Below are 24,016 nucleotides of genomic sequence, written 5' to 3' on the forward strand. Positions count from 1 at the left end.
TATTTTATGTGTGTAGCTTACAATTACTGCTGTGTTTATACAATACATGTTTTATCCTCTCCCTCACATTTTGAATCACACCATGCAATCACTGGACAGGCTACACTTAATCATGTTAAATGTCTTTAACAAATGCCACTCACTATTACTTTAGTTTAACAAAGTAAACAAAAATGTACAATATAATCAAAATACTCATTCAAGGGGAAAGCCAGGGTTGGAGAAGAGTTAGCCTCTTAATTCTCACACGCTATATAATAACATCACTGAGCAGAAAGAGACACAGTCATTAGTCCCTGTCCTGGTTCACCTCCACTTTATCTGGAAGATCTCAACATCTAGTCTATCTCAATGATAATCTCAGCTCAGGAAACCAAATGTTGCCTCCTTTTTAGTGATAAGTTGCTAACACCGTGCTAATTTTATTTGAAGTCATTCCTTGGTTATGAAAATCGTTCTACTCTCAGTTTAATGAATGGCTCTTTGAAAGATAACCGATGGGGAATTGTGTAGAGTAGACTGCAGTGTACACAACATTGACAGAAACACTGAATCAAAAGGTCTATATTTTGACTGTAAGAAACAATCAATCACAGCTCAATATCAATAAGGGGAACAGCACAGTCAATGATCAGCATTTAGACCAGCACAGTACACAATAGTCACTGAAACAGGAAACGCCAAGGCAAATATGTCAATCAATTAGCTTTAAATGCAATGCAGGCTATGGCAAGAAGGTCTGTAGAGTCAATGCCTGTGCATGGGACTAGAGGGAGTAAGGACACATAGGAGGCTGGTGGGAGGAGCTATAGGAGGACGGGCTCATTGTAAGGGCCGGAATGAAATGAATGGATTGAAGTCAAACGTGTTTCCATGTTTCATACCATTCCATTTTTTCCATTCTAGCCAGTACAATGAGCCCGTCCTCCTATAGCTCCTCCCACTAGCCTCTTCTGAGACAGAGAGGATAGGATCACGTCCCTCTCCCCTCTAGTCTCGCGTTGCCTCACTTCCAAGTCTTGTTCACTTGGCTATTGGAATTAAAGTTAGAAAGCCCTAAAATGTACTTACAGTAGGAGCTACAACCCACTGGACTGGACTGTCCTGGTGATGGAAACACATTGTGCCCTTCTCATCAGATAATTAAATCAAGTGAGTATGTGTTCATTAATCAAAGTGCGAGTATAATATGGCATATCTGTTCTATTGTCAACTAGTGCTGTGTACAGTAAATGTATGAAGATGATGGAAAGGTCATGGAACTGTGTGAAAAAAAATTATACAAAAATCCTGCTTTCTCTTTTAGATCTAAATAACCTTAAGATGAGTGAGAGAAGAAATGATGAGGTGAGACAATGAGATGTATATTTACATTCTTTAATTCAAATTCTCTCTGTACAGATACATTGGCTCGGAAAACAACCAACATATAAATGGAGGTAAGATCCATGGAAGAGTAGTCAAAGTGGGAACGTTAGTAGTATCTACATGGTCAGATAAGTATCTACACTTCCAAATGTGTCTTTAGTTAAAAACATTCACACCCTGCTTTGGGTTGAGGAAAGGCTGGACCTCATTTCATTCTACATGGTCTTACAGTAATATCTATAATGGATTAAGTCTTGAGCAACTTTATCAACGGGATCATATTCCCCCCATAGGGAAGAGTGTGGCTTTTAAGAAACATCAAGGAGTAAAAACTGTGGGTTAACTGAGACCTATTCTTAGTACTAAGAGGAATGGCTGTGTATGTAATTCTATCTCCCATGAGGTATTACACTTCTCAAGTGGCAAAGAGATCTAGACAGAAGAGAAAAGTCTGTATTTTAATGATTCAATTACCACAATGAAATATATACAACAATACAATGATAGAAATGAAAATCGCCTCTAATGCTGCATTAACTGTACAGAGATATAGGCGTATCTTAAAATGTGTAAAAGCTACCAGAAAATAAACTTTGACGTTGTCCTAAAGGCATAGAGAGGAAGTCCCTGTGCTGAATTAGTTCAAATCAGAAAGCCTTGTTCTGTTACAAGCCTGGGGAGCACAACCACAAACTTACAGTGGTGAAGCACAAACATGCTGAGAAAAAAAAGAAAATATATAGTCCAATAGATGGAGTATTCCCACATGGATTCTCCAGCAGTGGAATTAGGTGAATGCATCTGTGTATTGTAAGGCTACATTTATACAAATATAAAATACAACAAAGCCATACAATTATAATTCTGAGGGGCTAGACTTATTAACGTCATAAAGATGTGTATCTGCAGTACAGGAACTATAACACAATGGTTACCACCATACATGATTGTGCAATAGACCTTTCATGCTATAAAACACGTTTCCAATAGGGACCTGTCTTCTGACCATGCAGATATCATTAGTGGATTCTCTTTCTAGAAGTTGTCAAAGGGGAAGGATAATTAAGATAGAAAACAACATGTACATAAATGCAGAAATGTAAAAAGCAGACACACATTTTAAAAGGACGAGTAAACAGTTTGTCCCGCACCTCAAAAAATAATACCCAGGATTACTCTGGGCACCACACCTCTCCTCCTCTTTGTTCTCCTCATCTCCCCCAATCCGTTCAAATTACCTCCTCTTGTTGGCATCAAGTCCCTCCTCCCCAACCTGAATTCATAACCCGCCTGCCCCCCCTGTTGGCAGGGCCCTGGAACAACTCTGTACTCCTGGCCTGACTGGGGAGTTCGCTGGTGTCCAGAGGTAAATACATGGGAAAGCCATTGCTGGGCAGGGATCAGACCAGACTGGTTGGATGGCAGCGGTAGGTGCAGTTGGAGAGGGGGTCGCGCTCAGCCCCCCCATCAGCACTCTGGGAGCAGCATCCCTCGCAAGGAGACTCTGGAACAAAGAGTGAGAGTGGATGATCACCACACAGAAATATGAAAACTCAAGATGCTTCTATCTACACTATAAATCTACCTCTTATTCGCTTATTTCAAACAGTACCCTATTGGGCATTAGACAACGATTTACATATCAAAGTGTTAATGAGTGAGACAGTGTAACTGATTGTGTTTGAGAAGTACGTAAGCCTGAGCCTAATACACTGTGAAAGGGACTGGTTATTCACTAACAACATACTGTACATAGCAACAAGACATACTGGGGATGAACAAAACAGAACAGCTAAATTAAGCCTTTTGGGGGGGTTATGTCGTGTCTCCAGTTATTCAATTATGTTTTGCTACACTTAGTCCTAACTTGTGTTGTGTGATGGAGGTTTGCCCCACTGACCGGTGGTGTGCTCTGTCTCTGTGGCCTCGGGCAGCAGTAGGTGGGCTCGGAGGGTGCTGGGCAGGGTGGTCTGGCTGGGGCCCTCCTGACTAGTGCCCAGCTGCAGACGCCTCATGTGACGCACCACTGCCGTGGCGTTAAACGCTTGCTGCGGGAGGGAGCACATTCAAATCAAAATGTTTAAAAGTTATACATAATAACTGCCATAGAAAACTGTACTGACAATGACAGACAGCTAAATGCTGCAGGATTCTACTTATATACTAAACAAAGCAAAAATGTCTGGCCAGGTGCACAGAAAAAGTAACTCACTCTCCACTTGCTCTTGGCAAAGTTCTTCTTGATCTGGGCACTGACAGACTCATGGATGTTCTTATCTAGAGCTGTGTCACCAGCGATCCTGAGGAACAGAGAAAGACATGAGGGGACAAGTTTAGCTGGTTGTCACAAGAACAGGTGAAAACTAGACAAAAGCACAAATGTAGTAGATTATGATAAAGTTGTGTTATGTGCATGCCTGTGTGTGTGTGAAGAAGAATATGGTGTACACTACCAGGGGTGCTGCAAAGCCTGGTCACATGTGTAGCGTATCCTGGGGTCCTTCTCCATCAAGTGAACTATGAAGTCTTTGGCTGAAAACAACACGTGAACAGACACACATTTACAACTCACATATTTCACCCAACAACAATGCCTTTTTTCTTAATTTACATGAGATATACAGTAACTAATAATGCTACTTACAGATGACAAAAGAAAGGTAGCTAGAGTAGAAATAGACTAGCTCCCAGGTTACTATAGTACAAGAAGCTTCACTGCATCAGAAACACTGTCCAGACTGACAGTAAAAAGAAAAACTGTCCACATGCCTTTGACCTGACTTCAGAAACTCCCTACAGGACTAAGAAATTGTGATCTCACAGGGCCTCAGTGATCGTTCTATGGCCAGTGAGTGTCTTATGGTTAATCCCATACACACTGACAGCTTGGCAGACACTCAAAGCATAACAAACCCTAGAGCTAGGGAGTAATTTACATTAATATGAAACTGCTGACAAGGGGAACTAATAATGACAACATAATGTTATACATACTGTATTGCACTATGCTGTAGTGTCCAGGTTTTGTTTCTCTCTCCAGGGAGCAGAAAAAGGAGAGGATTACTGTACCTGAGTCAGAGATATCGTCCCAGTATGGAGAGTCAAACTCATAGTCAGCCTTCAGGATCTGCTCAAAGAGCTTGGCGTCATTCTCATCATAGAACGGAGGGTATCCACACAAACTGTGTCAGAATAAGAGAGTAAAGGCATCACAGGAGAGTTTGGAGACCTGTTGTAGTGCTTTCATACTTCAAAATTCATCCACGGAGTTGTCATTGAGTTGATTGTTGAAAACAATGTAGTGGAAAGAAATGTAACACAGAAATTATGTTTTAAGACTGGTAGGAGAAAGACTAAAGTTAAAGAGTCAGTCCATAACTCACAGGATGTAGGCGATGACCCCGATAGACCAGCAGTCCACCGCCTTGCTGTAGGGTTTCTGGGCCAACACTTCAGGGGCTGCAAGACATCAGAGCAGTGTTTTCATCAGCATCATTACACATGTAGTCTGACATGATCACTGTGTGTGTGCTTGCTCTCAAACAGACTAAAATCATACAAAACACATGCTCTTGACACATAGATAAAGACACACACACACACAGGCATGCACTGATCAGTGCCAGTCCTCCTTACCCACGTATCCTGGTGTTCCGCAGGCTGTGGACATGACACTTCCAGATCCCTCGATCTTGGACAGGCCAAAGTCACTGATCATGATCTTAGAGTCCTCCTCCATACTGTCGTACAGAAGGTTCTCCGGCTGGGAAAGACAGAGAAATCAATCAACTTTATTGTCACAAACATTTAACAAACACATGCACACACTGGGGAAATAATTAGTTATCCAAACTAATGATAAATCAGTTTACACTCTGCTGAACTGCCTGTAAACAAATTATAGTTAATTCATCTAATTTGCAGGCACTGCAGAATGCTTGGGGCAAAACACTAGCATAGGAAACAAACATTTTCTATACTACAAGGTCATCCTTTAACCTCTCGTAATTAGTAATATACTAATTACTAAAAGGTAAAATGGTGAAAATTCAACATTGCCGTTTTCATAGTGGGGATACCTATCACTCATCCAGTCTTGTGACTATTCAGTCATTGGACAGAAACAAGAAGGTAAAGGACTCCATTGTTAAAGACTCTGAAATCTCGTCTTTCATGCCCTTTATCCTTCCCTTACTCCCAATCACGGCCAGTTGTGATACAGCCTGGAATCAAACCTGGGTCTGTAGTGATGCCTCTAGCACTGAGATGCAGTGCCTTAGACCACTGCGCCACTCTGGAGCCCCTAAATGCCTACCTAAATATCGTCCTCACCACCTGACCCTTGACTCAGGCTCACCTTCAGGTCGCGGTGTACGATGCCCATGTCATGGAGGTATTTGACAGCATCCAGGATCTGCTGAATGAGCTTGCTGGCATCTTTCTCTGTGTAAAATCCCTTCTCCACAATCCTATCAAACAGCTCCCCACCAGACACCCTGGATAGAGAAGAGGAACGATTTTGATATACATATGGCCATCTAACTGCTACATATGGCCATCTAACTGCTACATACGGCCAACAAACTGCTATTTATTGCCGTCTAACTGCTACAGGGAGGCGGCTGCCTACCTACAGACTTGATATCATTGGCCACTTTAATAAATGGAACACTAGTCACTTTAATAATGCAACTTCAAGAATGTTTACATATCTCGCATTACTCATCTCATATGTATATAATGTATACTGTATCCTTCACTATCTATTCTTTATGATCTATTGGATCTTAGCAGCTCGGTCACTGCTCATCCATATATTATATACCTATATATTCTTATCCCATCCCTTTACTAGATTGTGTGTATTACGTTTCGTTGTGGAATTCGTTAAATATTAGGTTTTGTTGTGTAATTTGTTAAATATTAGGTTTTGTTGTGTAATTTGTTAGATATTAGGTTTTGTTGTGTAATTTGTTAGATATTAGGTTTTGTTGTGTTATTTGTTAGATATTAGGTTTTGTTGTGGAATTGTTAGATATTAGGTTTTGTTGTGGAATTGTTAGATATTAGGTTTTGTTGTGGAATTGTTAGATATTAGGTTTTGTTGTGGAATTTGTTAGATATTAGGTTTTGTTGTGTTATTTGTTAGATATTAGGTTTTGTTGTGTTATTTGTTAGATATTAGGTTTTGTTGTGGAATTGTTAGATATTAGGTTTTGTTGTGGAATTGTTAGATATTAGGTTTTGTTGTGGAATTGTTAGATATTAGGTTTTGTTGTGGAATTGTTAGATATTAGGTTTTGTTGTGGAATTGTTAGATATTAGGTTTTGTTGTGGAATTGTTAGATATTAGGTTTTGTTGTGGAATTGTTAGATATTAGGTTTTGTTGTGTTATTTGTTAGATATTAGGTTTTGTTGTGTTATTTGTTAGATATTAGGTTTTGTTGTGGAATTGTTAGATATTAGGTTTTGTTGTGTTATTTGTTAGATATTAGGTTTTTTGTATTATTATTAGGTTTTGTTTGGAATTGTTAGATATTAGGTTTTGTTGTGTGATTTGTTAGATATTAGGTTTTGTTGTGTGATTTGTTAGATATTAGGTTTTGTTGTGTAATTGTTAGATATTAGGTTTTGTTGTGTTATTTGTTAGATATTAGGTTTTGTTGTGTTATTTGTTAGATATTAGGTTTTGTTGTGTTATTTGTTAGATATTACCTCTTAGACACTGCTGCACTGTCGGATCTAGAAACATAAGCATTTCGAAACTCTCGCAATAACATCTGCTTACTATGTGTATGTGACCAATACAATTTGATTTGATTATATGTTGTCTAATTTAAACCTGCTTTATCTGTCTTCAACCTTATCTATCTCCAACCATCACCACTAGGTGGAGGCATCACTTCTTCCTAGATGTACCCACCACTGCTCTCTATGATTCAGCACTAACAACAAGCTAAAGCCTTGACAAGCTGCCTCCCAAAGAAAGGGGGAGAGAAAAAGAGGAAGAGTGAGAGAAAGAGTTAGAGAGAGGGGATTTTTATGTGTGCAAACCCACAACTGTTCTTTGGTTAAATCTGACTGCCCTTACGGCAGTGTTGCTAAAGTGAACACAACATCCCTCTGTCATCACACCACCCACTGTTTTCTACAGCAAAAAAACTCTCTCTCCTCCTTTCTCTCTGTCTCTAACTTGCTCCACACCTTCTGATATTTCAGGAAGTGAGATGGGTGGGAGAGAGCACAGTTACTGTGTGAGGGCATATTCCCGATGCTGCGAGTGTATGTCTGTATGTGTGTGGGAGGGGGGTTTCTCTTGAGATCAGTGAACAGAAAGGCCCCTGAGCTCAGAGAGTAATTAATGGAGAATGACACTGTGCGTGGGAGAGAGCACAGGCAGGGAGCCTGAAACACACACGCAAACACACATTGCAGAGGCATAATCCTGAAAGTTTTTAAACTGAAGGCTGCAGAGAGTGAGTCGATTTAGGGACAGAAAGTGTTGACGTGGGTAGAATTGGAGAACAGAGAGAGATAGCAGAAAGAAGGACAAAATAAAGACAGCAGGATGGTCACTCACAGCTGCATAATCAAGTAGAGGTGGGTTTTACTCTCAAAGATGTCCTCCAGGGAAACAATGTTGGCATGTTTTAACCTAAAGAGAGGGAGAGAACTTTAGAGTCATAGTTACAAACACAAAACATTATGAACATCTGCTCTTACCATGACCTAGACTGACCAGGTGAATCCAGGTGAAAGCTATGATCCCTTATTGATGTCACTTCAAATCAGTGTAGATGAAGGGGAGGAGACAGGTTAAATAATGATTTTTAAGCCTTGAGACATGGATTGTGTACATGTGCCATTCAGAGGGTGAATGGGCAAGACAAAAGATTTAAGTGCATTTGAATGGGGTATAGTAGTAGGTACTTGTTTGTGTCAAGAATTTAAATGCTGCTGGGTTTTTCATGCTCAATAGTTTCCTGTGCATCTCAAGAATGGTCCACCTAGGGTTGTGGCGGTCACAAAATTTTGTCAGCCGGTGATTGTCAAGCAAATAACTGTCGGTCTCATGGTAATTGAGCATTAATTAACATAAACACATTTAGCATCTCCTGGCATTCACACATAGCATACAAGCCACTGATGCAGACCTTGGGAACATCTACATTTTAAAAAGTCTAATAAATCCATATAATATAGCCTACACCATCACAATAAATCCATTATTTAATTTAGACAGGTCTAAAGAAGCATGATATGAAGAAAATGTAGTCTATTTCAGAAGAAAAGAACAGCATACTCTGAGTTGTCCTTATGTTAGGTCCTGATGTGGCTATGCCAAATGGCTGTGGGCTACACTAGTCGATTTAGGAGACAAGATTTGCTTTGAATTCCGTCACATTATTTTAGAGTATGAAGAATACAATTGAACAAAGCTGAATAAAATATAAATATTTTCTCCAAACGATTTGAGGGAGTGCGCACATGCGACTATTCTGTGTTGAGCGGTTAACAAGTAAGTAGGTAGTCCTATATACTTAATTTAGAGTTTTAAAGTAACTTTAGTTGTTGTACAAACATTGGGCTATATGTTTTGATTTTTTATACATTGTAAGGCTGCATGATGAGACTGCATGATGAGACAAATGATGATTTGAAAAAAGTTGCTTGAAAGGTACGCATGAGCTCTGCTTTATTTTTTTGCAGGCTGTGCACACTTCAATAGTCTCTCAATCACAATTTAGCAAGCACTTGATAATGCCTCAAATTTCACAGCAGTATCCCCTTTGTGGCCGTAATGCACCCTAAAAATCCATGCCTTTTGCGGTCTGGAGTGCAGCATTGTTCCCTTCTTCCTGATTGCGGCGCAATCTGACGCGCCTCTCACTCACATGGCTCTTCATCACGTGATCAGGTCTTTCTCACAGGCTACAAGTGAAGACAGACACATCAGGGATGCAACAGCGAGTGTCCTTATCCAATTCCTAGGTGCATATTGAAGATATTGGAAGAACTGTCCACATTTACTTTTCATCAGCCAACCAGATGAATAGGCCTAACGAACAGCAATCTACTATCACTCATAGTACAAAAGTTGACCTATTCTATTCTGTGCAAGAAATAAATATTCCAAACATAGTCTGGGACAGTTGTGGGGTGCAATAGATCTCAAATCAATACAACCACTAGCATCAAAAAAATATTTTTATACGCAATGTGGCTGACGCAATAGATCAAAATGTTTAGCTTAAAATGTTGATAAACTATTAGGCCATTTCTCCACATTAGAAGCGCTGCAATGCGCGCATGGCAGTAGGCTATAAGCGCAAATGTGCCATTAACGGGAAAACACCACTTTCAAAAGTGACTGCGAATGTGATTTTGCAGTCACTTTTGATCTTCCCCAAACTTGAACCTCACGTGCTGCTTATGTATGCCAGGTAGGCTCTAAACTCCTTGTAAAGCGTATTAATGTGCTTCATTTCAAGAAGTTATTTGGCCACTTCAGTTGTGATGCAAACCATATAAAAACACATAGGCCTGTGGGTTAGGCTGCATGAGATGTGTAACTATGATTCGAAAAAGTCGCCAAAAAAAATTAACGTTTCTTATGCTGGGCATCATTCACAAGTGACAATATATAATTCACAAGTGCTAGGATAATATTGACACCCATCAGACTATTATTGATTTAATATTTTCTTTACATATACTAAATAATACATGTGTGAAATTTGTTTTGATTTAGAATGTACCATTATCATGGAGCTGTCTCGAAAAGGGGGCACTGGGAAAAAATACATGTCATCTATGCACTTAAATAGCGAATGGAGGATTCTTTCCTGTGGTTCATTTTCATGCCAGCCAGATAGTCCTGTTGTAAAGGTAAACAATGTGCTTAATGTCCTTCTGTGGCTCAGTTGGTAGAGCATGGCGCTTGTAACGCCAGGGTAGTGGGTTCGATTCCCGGGACCACCCATACGTAGAATGTATGCACACATGACTGTAAGTCGCTTTGGATAAAAGCGTCAGCTAAATGGCATATATTATTATTATTATTATTATATATTAGGAAAGTTGAGAAGTAAAAATAGTTGGCCTAGTCTATAGAAAGCTGATGGGAACCTCCTTTTTTTTTAGAGGCCATGACTCACGCAATTGCATAGCCTATAGAAATGTTGCCCAACATGAGCTCATGGGCTCTCATGAAGTATTTGATTAGATTTTCGATAACATTTGCATTTATGTCAGAGTGATTAGAGGGGCAATAGAGTGCTGAGTACCAGGCAGTTAGCAAGTTTGGTAGGCTACTAATGACCAGCAGCAACATCAGAGGTTGGAGAAGCCTAATTACCATGACTAAACGGTCACGGGGAATTTGACTGCCTTCATGACTCGTGACTGCAGGTGTGGCGGTAATAGGGTCACCACAACAGGCCTAGGTCCACCACCCAAAGGACATCCAACCAACTTGACAAAACTGTGGGATGAATTGGAATCGACATGGACCAGGATCCCTGTGAAACGCTTTCGACACCTTGTAGAGTCCATGCCCCAACGAATTGAGGCTGTTCTGAGGGCAAAAGTGGGTGGTGCAACTCAATATTAGGAAGCTGTTCCTAATATTTTTATACTCAGTCTACGTTACCATGAGAAATACAGAACAGTCTTTTTCTTGACACAGTGTGATTGTTAAAAATAGCATTTCAATTTTCTCTCAGATCATTTAGATCATTTTTGTATATAAATTAACTTCATAGGGCGCACTATAATAAAAATAAAAATATATATATTAAAAAGGTAATATTAGTTATCTGGAGGTAGAGTTTTATCATGAGTGGTCAGACTGTGTGGTGGCACACAGCTCTCTAATTGGTTGAGCAGTGTATTCTGTCGGCCCTGAGAGTCGTTGGCGTGGTGACAGAACACTGGTGATTCACTGCTCTGGAGGCGGTTTTCTACCATCAGCCCCATTCTTGCCTACAAACACACACAATCTCTCAATCTCTCTTAGACACTCCTCACCTTACAGAACACTCAAACATCTTCTTCACTGACATTTTTCTATCTTTGGTATTAGCTCTGCAGGAGTGCAGAACCATTCATGGGGTAGAAAGCTAACAATGCTCTGATACAAGGCTGAGTCCTCCTATGACTGCAAGAGTAGCTCCTACTCTATCTCTAGGTCTCTCTACACCAAAGTAGCATGGCACAGCACAGGTAGAATACATTGCTTTCCCCTTAAACTACCGATAATTCATCCATCTGTGTCACTACATTTTGAGAAGACCTGCCCATAAAGAATGATATTACGTGAAGGCACTGCATCTCAGTGCAAGAAGCGTCACTGCAGTCCCTGGTTCGAATCCAGAATGCATCACATCTGGCCCATAGGGCGGCGCACAATTGGCCCAGCATCTTCCCGGTTTGGCCGGGGTAGGACGTCATTGTAAATAGGAATTTGTTCTTAACTGACCTGCCTCGTTAAATAAAGGTTAAATGAAAAAAATGGCCTAAGTCTTCAGTATAGCAGCAACTAGCACTTACAGGGAGAGCCAACATTAGTCATTCTTCCCATGGAATTTAAGCAGACGGGTAACTACTGGCCCATGTTGACTCCAATGATTCCCACAATTATGTCAAGTTGGCTGGATGTACTTTGGGTGGTGGACCATTTTTGACACACAAGGGAGTGTAATAAACCCAGCAGCGTAGCAGTTCTTGACACAAACCGGTGAATCTGGTACGCACTATCATATCCTGTTCAAAGGCACTTAAATATTTTGTCTTGCCCATTCACCCTTTGAATGAAGCACATACACGATCCATGTCTCAAGGCTTAAAAATCTTTCTTTAACATGCCTCCTCCCCTTCATCTACACTGATTATGTACAGCTGTACATAATCTATTGGTAAATAGCACACCCATTTTCACCTACCTCATCCCCACAGTTTTTATTTATTTACTTTTCTGCTCTTTTGCACACCAATATCTCTACCTGTACATGCTCATCTGATCATTTATCACTCCAGTGTTAATCTGCAATATTGTAATTATTCGCCTACCTCCTCATGCCTTTTGCACACATTGTATATAGACTCCCCTTTTTTTTCTACTGTGTTATTGACTTGTTAATTGTTTACTCCATGTGTAACTCTGTGTTTTCTGTTCACACTGCTATGCTTTATCTTGGCCAGGTCGCAGTTGCAAATGAGAACTTGTTCTCAACTAGCCTACCTGGTTAAATAAAGGTGAAATAAAAAATAAATAAAAATTCCTAATGCTTTGTACACTCAGTGTATAGGAGTCGTATTGAGACTGACCAACAGATAGCCAGACAATCAGAGAAACGAACAGCACCTCATTGATGACAGACACTTGTCACACTGACGAGGCTCAGAGAGAGGACAGATCAAACATGAAACCGCACCGCAGTATTAATCTAGTATCACGTGTGTAACTATGCCCTTTCTGAAACACTGTTGTCTGGGGGAAAACACAACACTTTGTCATTGGCAGTGATCCAACTGAGACAAGAGGGAGATTATAAAAGCCCTTTGATTTCATTATGGTCTCAGTAAAGTATGTTTTATTGAGTGGAGAGAGTGAGCGGAGGTAATGAATTGCTCCATACAGGGGCTGACTAATGGTTTCATGCAGTACTCTGGGGGATACAGTACAGTACACTATATTAGGCTACAGCTCTTACACTAAAAGGGCATTATAATCATTTTCACAAAACATTATGAACACCTGCTCTTTCCATGACAGACTGACCAGGTGAACGCTATGATCTCTCTCTCAGTACAATACAGTAAGGAAGATTAGTGGCACAGCCCCTCTATAAAGGGTTTACTCTCTCTCTCAACAGATAACTGTATCCACAACCCTTCACACTGATAGTTACCCACTGACTTCTACAATGATGTTAACTACATCCACAATCTTGATCACTGATGTTGTCTTCTAACTACCTCCTTGCTATCTGATGACACTTTCGGTGACTAAGCAGCTCTGTCCTGGGGGCAGTAGTAACATCCTCTAACAGTACTCAAAGAAATGTTGGCTTATTTTTACTTTTAGTAGTTTAATCTATGGTCTATGTATGTCTCTTTCTTTCTCTTTCTGTCTTTCTCTCTTTATGTCTCACTCTCTCCCTATCGAACCCCAATCCTCACCTCTTGAAGGATCCCTGTATATTCACTAGGCCTATGTGTCTCCTGTAACCCAGGCAACAAGAGCACTATAAATAGCTTAGGCCCCTCTAGTTCCGTTGTTTCCGGCTTGGTACGTAATTCCCCTGTTTTAAAGTGAGGTATTTTAACCAGACTGTCATTACCGCAATTGTAGTCACTATCTGACTCAGAGTTAAATCTCCTCCTCCCCTAAAATTGATGAGCAACATGTGGGTGTGTGTGTGCGTGTCACTCACTTGTGTAGGACAGCAATCTCGTTCTCAATGCTGTTCTCTTTGCCCTCCAGGGCTTTCTTAGGGATGCATTTGATGGCCACCAGTTTCTGGGTCCTTTTCTCTTCTGCTAGGACCACCTCAGAGAAAGCCCCCCTGAAACAAAAACAAGACAAGTCAGCCAAAGACAACACAGACTGCCAATCACATGTATTTTCATCTACAATCGTTTTTATTAGTAACCCAGGACAAACACTCCAAAAGAGCAAGCATAGGTACTGTAACAATGGCAAGGAAAAACTCCTTATTAAAGTTTATGAACCAGAAGCAACTCTACCGGGGTAGCTCACTTAATTTTGGAACATTCTAGATTTTATGAAGTGGCCTACATCAAACAAATTTCACTTTTATTTGTTTATCCTCTAAAAGAATACTGAGGAAACTGGACTTTGGACTGGGAGCATATGGGTTGGCTTATTTCCTCAAGTGTTGTAACTTGCGTACATGTCTGAGGACGTATGTGTGCATGTGTGTTGTTTATGTACATATGTGTGTGTTATGCAGTGGTAACACTCCCCAGCTTCACTCAGTCTTATCTCTTTCTAGGTTGCTGGTAGCTGTGTGCAGGACATGGACATTGCTGAGCCTTAAGCCCCAGAGGGCAGGTTTTATACAAACATAATCTACAGTAAGACAAGGCATGGCACGATGGCACCATGCCAGGGTCTCAGAGAAGACACTGCGTAACAAAATGGTGGAAGCCTCTTCTTCACTAATGGCCAAGCCGTAGGTGAAATACACAGTCAGAGAATAAAAATATTTGACTAAAATGACATGAAATTTGACTTTTCCAATACAGGTGATCAAATCCCAAAGGCCAGCCATATGTTTGGCTTTGGATAATGATGACGCATGCTCTCAGGCACACCGGAGATGGAACTGAGGAGTTATTGTGGTCAACCTGCTCCATCTGATTCTAACTTCCTGGAATTAAAGTAGGACATAATGGCTGTTGGACAACACGTGTTATTGTTTGTGTGTTTGGTACACATGGGCACAGGTGTTACACGTAACGACAACAAAGGATGTGTTTGATTCGTGTTTTGACCCTCGGGACTGGTTCATTCATTTGAAAGGACAGAAAGAAAGAAAAAACGTTTGGATGCTATTTATAACCCTGAAAAACAGCATCAAACGCTTAACATTCAGGAGTCAAGCCAATCACTGACCTTAAACCACAATGGGAATGATTGTGCTCACCGGGTTATTTCACACCAACAACAAGCAGGAAAACAAAAGAGACAAATCTTCTAGAAATTGTCAATTTGACGAAACCGGGTTTTCAATGGTAATTCCTCAATGTTGTGCAAAGTCTTGAATTTGGTATATGGTTATTGTTGTTGAGTGTTCTTCCTGCTCTTGCTAAGACAAAGTGTAAACATATTATCTCATCTAATTCACTGTGGAAATGGAACGTTTTAGTATTCTTGTGACTCACTAAATAGAAATGTTTCTTGTCTCAACCCAGCTACGACCCAAGGGGACTGGCCACCAGTATCGGTGTCTGGGTAAAATCACTGAAAGAAGCCAAGCCAGAAAAGAAAGCCAGATTACAACCTATGTGTTGTGATAATTGCGTTGTTTGCTCTATAACCTGTTAGTTCATATCCCTTGCCACCGTCATATATAGGCCTAAGGCCGAGACAATAAGAAGACAGTGGCAGAATAAATTCAACCGCACCTTTGTTTCATCACAAAACTGGAGAGCAACATCTGTTTGGTGAAGTCCACACAACAAACAGTTACATGACCTACAGCAGGGATCATCAACTATATAGATTCAGTCGCGTTACGATTTTTTGTTGAGTGGGTGGTCAGGGGGCCGGGAACATAATTATAAATAATTTCTAGACTGCAAATTGACCGTAAAATCCCAGACAGATATAATGCTTGACTAAAACATATTAATTTTAAACCTTGCTTACATTTGTATACGATCAAGTGTCTCTCCATTATGCGTGGGAATCCTTGGAAATAGATTTCTTAAATTAAATCACTTGGAGCTGGTTTCCTGGTGTTTTTACAGTCTTTTATGTCCTACAATGAAATAAAAATATTTTTTTGGGGGGGGTTGGTCAGAAAACTTCGGGGTCCAAATGAGACCCCCCACGGGCCAAATTTGGTCATCAGTTGGGTAACCCTGACCTACAGCATGGTCAAGCAAGTTAATGTTTTCAACATTTTCAGACGGAGAGTTCCCACAAGTCCCAAAGAAAACAGGAGCTGCATTTATTATTCCAGCACCAATTCAACTTCAATTGTTCAGAATAATAAAATCACATATGATTAGTCTAATACAGTGAGAACTAAGATACCAAAAACTATTTAGACTAATCAACGTGAGCTAAATATGATATCTGTGTGTGTGTGTAAGTTTTTTTTAAAAAGTTGTCTCACCCAGAAATGCCATCCTCCTCTCTTTCATGACTCTTGTCATACAGTACACGCTTTAAGTTTTTGTTGTCCTAAGCTACCTGGCTAAAATTGATGCATCTGGCCAGCTAGTAGACATTATCATACCACATCTAGCTACATTTTGAACTTCCATCCTCTCAGGTCAGGGGCAAAATTTATGAATTTATGGTTAGATCAGAATCACTGTTTTAATCATTGGCCAGTAAATAGAATTAAGTAAAACCACAAGTCCAAATCCCTATCTCCATCTATGGCTAATTTAAGAATGGGACAATTTTAGATAGCTAGCCACCGTAGGACAACGACACGATGAGATGCAACAATTCAAGTTTTTTTAATCTGTAAATGACGTTTGGCTTGTGATTGGTGTGAAGCCAAATCCAAACTGGCTTCCCTTGACACTTGTTTTTGGTGCGCCAGGACCATTCACAGTTGAGCTCACTCAGTTCAGCTAAAAGCCGATTGGCTATTATTATTATTTATTTTTTATCAAGAGAAGCCAAATGTTTGCTGGCTTCCCTTGCAATCAATGCTACAGGCAGCAACAATGGCATACTCTTCTTGACCAGACAGCATCAGATAGATGGCCTACACATCCTGAGACAGAGGAGCGCTGTTTCACTCGGATGCTTTCTCTGGTGAGATACATTCAGCCTCTTGATAATTAAAGGAAAATTGTGAAACACAGAGAGACTAAATATATTTTAAAAGAATATTGGTACATTTTTGGGGGAAACCTAGCTTCCCTTTGCCTCCATGGCCACAGTTCACCATTAGGAAACATGGCTCTATACTGGTCATTGCGACTCTGGGCCCAAATCCAGCCCTGCAGCAGAGGGTGGGGAGGTCACCCGTTCAAATTCCACTCTAGAATCTGGAGCAAATGCAATTCTGAACTCTGAAGCTGCCTCCAGAAAGACCAGACTATAAAAGGCAGAGATTGCAATGGCAGAATGCAAACATTCTCCCCCAAAAGACCCATGATAATAACAATGATGGATGATGATGGTGATAATGATGATCTCATAAGCTTCCAAGTCTGTTTCAGGATTAGCTTGCTCTATTGTCAGGGTATAATCAAACATGACAGTACCACATCCTCTCACGTGCCAATGTGTCCTGTTTTCACAGACCTGCTGTATTTACACAAAAGATATGTGATAACAGACAGTAAACATGCTCTACAGTACATATAGATGTTTGACTGATAATGATGCCTTATAAAACATCTTGGAGGCTTTTCATAACAAACAACATAGATCCTTCTGACTAATCCTGAAAAAATCCCCTTGACATCTTGAGGGATGTTAAGAAAATATACTATGCAGTCTTCTTAATATTTATTAGGAACAGGGTGAGTGGTTTTGGTTCAGTGACGTGCTGTGCTGTGCTGTGCTGTGGGTTTTGACTGGGATGGAGCAGAGCCGGGGGGTGGATGTTTACTGAGCTGATCCTAACAGGATGTTCCTATCATCACCAAGAGACACAGGTCGGGGAAGACGCCTGGCCCTGACACTATCCAACACCAAACAGTCCCAACATACTACTAATACCAGTAGACAGAGCCTCCTCTAAGATACACTCACATAGACACTAGCCAAACACACACCTATCGCAACAGTACACAGCTTAGAGACTATCCAAACACACACCTATCGCAACCGTACACAGCTTTGTGCTCTTCTATACAGACTATCATACTTCACTCTTGAAGAACCATTTTTGGTTCCAGGTAGAACCCTTCTGGGTTCCATGTAAAACCCTTTCCACAGAGGGTTCTACATGGAACTCAAAATAATTCTACCTGGAACTCAAAATGTTTCTACCTGGAACCAGAAACAGTTCTCGTATGAGGATAGCTGAATAACCCTTTTGGAACCATTTTTTCTAAGAGTGTAGTCAAACAGTCCAAACAGTCAACTATACTGATAATCATTCCAAAAGGTGTAGTATTTAAGTCAATCAACAGTTAAACCAGCCAATTGTTCACATAGTCAAGCATCCTAGCAGAAAGTTATTTTAACAGCCAACTGTCCCTTATTAGTCCATCTCTTAAATCAACATTTTGCTTCAGAGCTTCTTAAGAAAGTCTGTCACTATGCTGACAGTCTAGTGTCCCAATGGAGCCTTAAGATCCTCACTGCTTGAATCAAAGGCTTTCATAAGCAATGCCAAATTCATTCTGTGGCCAGGCAGTGTCCCTAAGGGAGAGAGTTAAAAATACACTAAGGGCCAGTGAAAAGTGTGTATGATTGTCCTCTGAAACTTTTACAATTGGATTACAAATAACTTTTACAATTGGATTTCCTCTAAAACAAGTTGACTCAATACAGGTTGATCGTCTTTGTCTTGTAGACACAGAGGACAAAGTTCAAGCTTTTTTCTATAAATCTAAGTGTACTAAAGAGTATTTACTATATACACTAGTCCCAGGCAGGCAACACCCAGGATATGACTTCTAGAGAACAGCATGTAGGCTAGCTGCAGACACAGTGACCATACTGCTGCCTCAGGCTTCAGGCCTCACTGCTCAGGCACCTCTGAGACACAATTACAGTAGAAATCCAATCAGCTCTCCATCTGCACCAGGCTGGCAGGCCTGGATGAGTGTAGCCACAGGACATTGACACTCATCCTGCTGTACGCATTGGGCTAGCACCAGTCCTCTCGTACACCACACATACTGTAATGCATTGAAGCTAGCGCCTATCCACACATAGGTCTACACCACATACACACTACCAGCTCTAATGCACACAGTGTATCCTACGATATACAGCCATGATACAGTGCATGTATAATTCATCGCTTCACACTCCTTATGCAAACTGTATATAAGCTACATGTAAACTATAGCATACTGTTTGTAAAGGCTATGGTCTGTATGCAGACTACAGGTTCAGGAGGACTGACTAGTGTTATCAGAGAGTTGCAGAATATGTTGTTCACAAGTCATCACGCAGTCATGATGTCATACAAGACCTTATTATCTACCAATAAAACTTTATTATGCACCAATGCAACTTTAATATGCACCAATAAAACAAGGTGAATCCAGCAGACATACACTAAAACACTATGCACTGGCCAGAAAGTGCACCGAGCTTTGTTATTGCTAAACAGGGGAAGTTAAAACACTTGTCCTATCTGATCTTACGACACATTAACGCTGACTAGCAAAGGGTATCTGCTCTATATGAAACAAAAAACAAACATTGGAATAATCGAGCCATTAAATCTTTGGCAGTAGAAGATTGTTAGAACATTTTCCCCATCTGCAAATAGCGCTTAAAATAAAGACTTGGTGTTGCTTAGATTCCATTGCTAATAGCAACCCCCTGTGAGTGTGGTTCGCTCTCTCTCTGCCTCATATTTTAATGACTTTTCTGTGCATCAAAGGAATTCAATGCTTAACACACTCTCCCACACAAAAGCACACAAAAAAGGTGTACACACTCATACAAAACACATACACAAACACACACACAGGCAAACACCCATCCACACACACCCAGAGTGTTGCCGTGTGGAAGAAATAAAGGTCATATAAAGCAGTACCAGGCTAAAATGAAAGCAGTCTCTGCTGGTGTGTAAGATTCTGGGAAGCAAACACAGAGCTCCCCCAAAGTGAGGCAAACTGAGATAGGAATGCACCATCTTGGACCTTTGCTCTTATTTCCTGCCTGCTGAACATGGGCCTGGTGTTTTCTGGACCATGCAACAACTGAGCCATCTGTACCACTTAGACTTGGTCAAGCAGGTAGGAAACATGAACATACTGTATGAGCCAAATGAAGCAAGGCGAAGGAAAGGTCAGCTCTATCTACTTTGAATTTAAAAATGAGTGATGAAATCCTTCATTCCTCTTTTCAACGCTATGATATGACAGTTTGAGATCTTGCCTAAAAGCCATTGATAGCGCGTGTCAAAATACAACTCAAAGAGCACACTGGCAAAATGTTGGACCATTTGCGTGCAAAATGACAGCCGTGACTACAAACGCTTCTTTAAGAGAACCCTGATAGAGCTGTGTCTAACAGTATGAGTAACAGCATATAGTGTGAATGACAGTTTTCTCTGTGTATTGCTAATCCCCCTGAGGGTCACTCAGATGGCTCTCAGCTAGCCCGGGGAGCCAGTCTGTTCTTGCATAAGCCAGTGATAACAGAGAAGAAATCCACTGTCTGGCACCCCTGCTATAGCCCTACTGATGTGGACATTCCAAACTTCCCTCAGAACCTTTTTTTTTTTTTTTTTTTTTTTTTACTAGGCAAGTCAGTAAATTCTTATTTTCAATGACAGCCTAGGAACAGTGGGTTAACTGCCTGTTCAGGGGCAGAACGACAAATTTGTACATTGTCGGCTCGGGGATCCGAACTTGCAACCTTTCAGTTACTAGTCCAACGCTCTAACCACTAGGCTACCCTGCCTGATAACATGCAAACCTGCCTAATGGAAACAATGGTCCCGGTGAGGTCATTAAAGAGACCACTCTCATTCCCCTTCTTTCTCTCCTCTCTCCAATCCTCTCATCCCTCGATCCTATCCTCCGCAAGACTGATCGAAGGAGCGACATCTCCTCCCTGTTCTCTCACACGCTCTCTCCCCTTGACATCTCTATCTTCCTTTCCCTCTCCTGATCTCTTTCTTCCATCTCTTTCGCTCTCACATTAATTTTCTCTGTTTTTTCATCCCTCCATCCTATCCTCCTCCTTTTCTCCATTGGGCCAGCATCATCTATGATAACTGATTACAGACTGGTATTACTGTGACAACAGCAGGCCTGGCCAGAAGAGGGAGGACAACCCCTCATATCCCTCACTCTCCTTTTCTCTGAATCACCCTCCACCCCTCATTCTCCATTTTTACTCCCTATCCCCTTACGATAGTGTTTCCATGTCCACTAATATTGCCCTCTGTCCTCTCTTTTCTACTATTACTTCTCTCATACTCCTCTCAGGACACACTATGTAGTGCACACGGTAATATGAGGAGAATAAAGGCCAATAAGCACACTTAACTGGAACGTCCATGGAATTCATGATGTCAAAGGGACATTTATTCTGCTTGTTTCTCACAATTTCCAGTGCATCTTGTGTATGATTGGCTGAGGCTTTGTGGCCTATGCTGTGATGGAGTAGTTCTCTGAGACAGAGGAGAGAGTGGGACAAAATAATAAGGGGGCGGACACTTAGGGTGGCAGAGGAATGGAGAGGAATGGGAAACTCACATTTTATGTGCTTGACTATTTAACACTTTAACAAAGATGAAAGTAAACCCAGGCTGACAGAAATGCTCACATTTGTGCCAGCCTTGAGTGGTTCCGTACAGGAAACTGGGCTAAAAATAAAGACGTGTTATTAGAGAAAAGGCTGACCAAGTTTAGGCATGAGCCTTCTTCAGAAGCAGGATACTTCTCCTCAAAAGCTCTGTGAAGAAGAATCTGTTATGATCTGACAAGCACACAAAACACAGCTGGGAGAAGTAGTCACATATAGTGTGGAAGCTACTGGAACAGAAAGGTTCAGCCAAAGGAACTCATGTGCTGATAAGTGATAAAGCAGACTTTCACTAACTCTTACTGAGCTAAATACAGAGGGATTACTTTTTTCCTATTTGGCAAGTGATAAAACCATCCTCATGTCCATTTATTTAGCATGAGTCATCCTAATCTGGAGAAAAAGCAAAGTAAAATCATGACCCAACTGAAAGCCAGGGAGCCATATCACGGAAAGAGTAAGAACCTAATAGAACAGTGCATGTCCCAGACTACCACCAAGGCACCAAAAGGTTCAACATACAGAATGTTACCTAAACACACTCTTTGATAAACACTCAGTTAGCATCTTTCCTATAGTAGCTGTCCAAAGTGCCTTGTGTGTTACTAGTGTCTGGCATATTTGGCCATCAGTCATGAACCCCTGTCTCAGTAGTGGTTGAAAGCAGATGGTCTTATGTAAGAGGGACAAACACCAGGTGTGTGTGGCCCAGACACTGCAGGCTATCCTGTGCTGTGCTGCTATTATGCAGGGTTGATACTAATAGAAGTGGGTCAGGACAGAGCTGCCGGTGGTTAATGTACGCTGCTGAACTTCTGTCCATGTCTCTAGTGAGCCATTTGTTCTCCTGAAACAAAAAAACACAGAGACATTCTACTTTGGGTTGAAGTACACTGATATGTCCAAACTGATACATCCAAAAACTGATAACTGTAAAAGCTTTGCATGTTACAGTATTCATGCTTACCACTGTTCTTGGAAATAGTGACATACAACCTGTGAGTAAATTGATACCAAAAAGCCCTTTCCTCCCTGTCACGTTCTGACCTTTATTTCCTTTGTTTTGTATGTATTTAGTATGGTCAGGGCGTGAGTTGGGTTAGGCAGTCTATGTTTGTTTTTCTATGATTTGGGGATTTGTATGTTTCGTTCTAGTATGGTTCTCAATCAGAGGCAGGTGTCATTAGTTGTCTCTGATTGAGAATCATACTTAGGTAGCCCACTTCCGTCGCCGACAGAGATGTCCGCCTCGCTTCGCGTTCCTAGGAAACTATGCAGTTTTTTGTTTTTTTTAACGTGTTATTTCTTACATTGGTACCCCAGGTCATCTTAGGTTTTAGGTTTCATTACATACAGTCGAGAAGAACTACTGAACATAAGAGCAGCGTCAACTCACCATCAGTACGACCAAGAATATGACTTTCGTGAAGCGGACCCTGTGTTCTGCCTTTCACCCAGGACAACGGAATGGATCCCAGCCGGCGATCGCAGCCGGCGACCCCAAAAAACGACTTCGAAAAAGGGGAAAACGAAGCGGTCTTCTGGTCAGACTCCGGAGACGGGCACATCGTGCACCACTCCCTAGCATTCTCCTCGCCAATGTCCAGTCTCTTGACAACAAGGTTGATGAAATCCGAGCAAGGGTAGCATTCCAGAGGGACATCAGAGACTGTAACGTTCTTTGCTTCACAGAAACATGGCTCACTGGAGAGACGCTATCGGAGACGGTGCAGCCAGCTGGTTTCTCCACGCATCGCGCCGACAGAAACAAACATCTTTCTGGTAAGAAGAGGGGCGGGGGCGTATGCTTTATGGTTAACGTGACGGGGTGTGGCCAAAACAACATACAGGAACTCAAGTCCTTCTGTTCACCGGATTTAGAATTCCTCACAATCAAATGTAGACCGCATTATCTACCAAGGGAATTCTCTTCGATTATAATCACAGCCGTATATATTCCCCCCCAAGCAGACACATCGATGGCTCTGAACGAACTTTATTTGACTCTTTGCAAACTGGAATCCATATATCCGGAGGCTGCATTCATTGTAGCTGGGGATTTTAACAAGGCTAATCTGAAAACAAGACTTCCTAAATTTTATCAGCATATCGATTGCACAGCCAGGGCTGGAAAAACCTTGGATCATTGCTATTCCAACTTCCGCAACGCATATAAGGCCCTGCCCCGGCCTACTTTCGGATTCCACACTCCAAGACTGCTTCCATCACGTGGACTGGGATATGTTCCGTATTGCGTCAGACGACAACATTGACGAATACGCTGATTCGGTGTGCGAGTTTATTAGAACGTGCGTTGAAGATGTCATTCCCATAGCAACGATTAAAACATTCCCAAACCAGAAACTGTGGATTGCTGGCAGCATTCGCGTGAAACTGAAAGTGTGAAACACTGCTTTTAATCAGGGCAAGGTGACTGGAAACATGACTGAATACAAACAGTGTAACTATTCCCTCCGCAA

General features: G+C 41.2%; 1 protein-coding gene and 1 long non-coding RNA gene across 18 annotated transcripts in view; one reads left to right on the forward strand and one right to left on the reverse strand.

Moving 5' to 3' along the window:
• Positions 1-1,363: 1,363 nt before the first annotated feature.
• The window catches only part of LOC118388446 (calcium/calmodulin-dependent protein kinase type 1-like), a 60,352-nt gene continuing 37,699 nt past the window's right edge, over positions 1,364-24,016 (reverse strand). Inside the window, exons 3-12 of the mRNA XM_035777535.2 lie at positions 13,807-13,938; positions 7,950-8,024; positions 5,726-5,864; positions 5,005-5,131; positions 4,752-4,827; positions 4,438-4,550; positions 3,822-3,900; positions 3,581-3,668; positions 3,269-3,416; positions 1,364-2,872 (exon numbers count right to left, since the gene is read on the reverse strand). Coding sequence (XP_035633428.1) covers positions 2,769-2,872; positions 3,269-3,416; positions 3,581-3,668; positions 3,822-3,900; positions 4,438-4,550; positions 4,752-4,827; positions 5,005-5,131; positions 5,726-5,864; positions 7,950-8,024; positions 13,807-13,938 — 1,081 coding nt within the window. The 3' untranslated portion in view covers positions 1,364-2,768. The remainder of the gene's footprint in view (positions 2,873-3,268; positions 3,417-3,580; positions 3,669-3,821; positions 3,901-4,437; positions 4,551-4,751; positions 4,828-5,004; positions 5,132-5,725; positions 5,865-7,949; positions 8,025-13,806; positions 13,939-24,016) is intronic.
• Positions 5,873-7,940, forward strand: LOC127932179 (uncharacterized). 17 transcript variants are annotated; one of them, XR_008144446.1, is made up of 4 exons: positions 5,873-6,266; positions 6,325-6,466; positions 6,554-6,864; positions 6,998-7,940. It is a non-coding gene; the product is annotated as an uncharacterized LOC127932179 (long non-coding RNA). The 17 variants fall into 17 exon arrangements; XR_008144438.1 differs by having other exon boundaries at positions 5,873-6,524; positions 6,582-6,864; XR_008144445.1 differs by having other exon boundaries at positions 5,873-6,466; positions 6,525-6,864.

The sequence above is a fragment of the Oncorhynchus keta genome, chromosome 10, assembly GCF_023373465.1.
Source record: "Oncorhynchus keta strain PuntledgeMale-10-30-2019 chromosome 10, Oket_V2, whole genome shotgun sequence".
Taxonomy (NCBI): domain Eukaryota; kingdom Metazoa; phylum Chordata; class Actinopteri; order Salmoniformes; family Salmonidae; genus Oncorhynchus; species Oncorhynchus keta.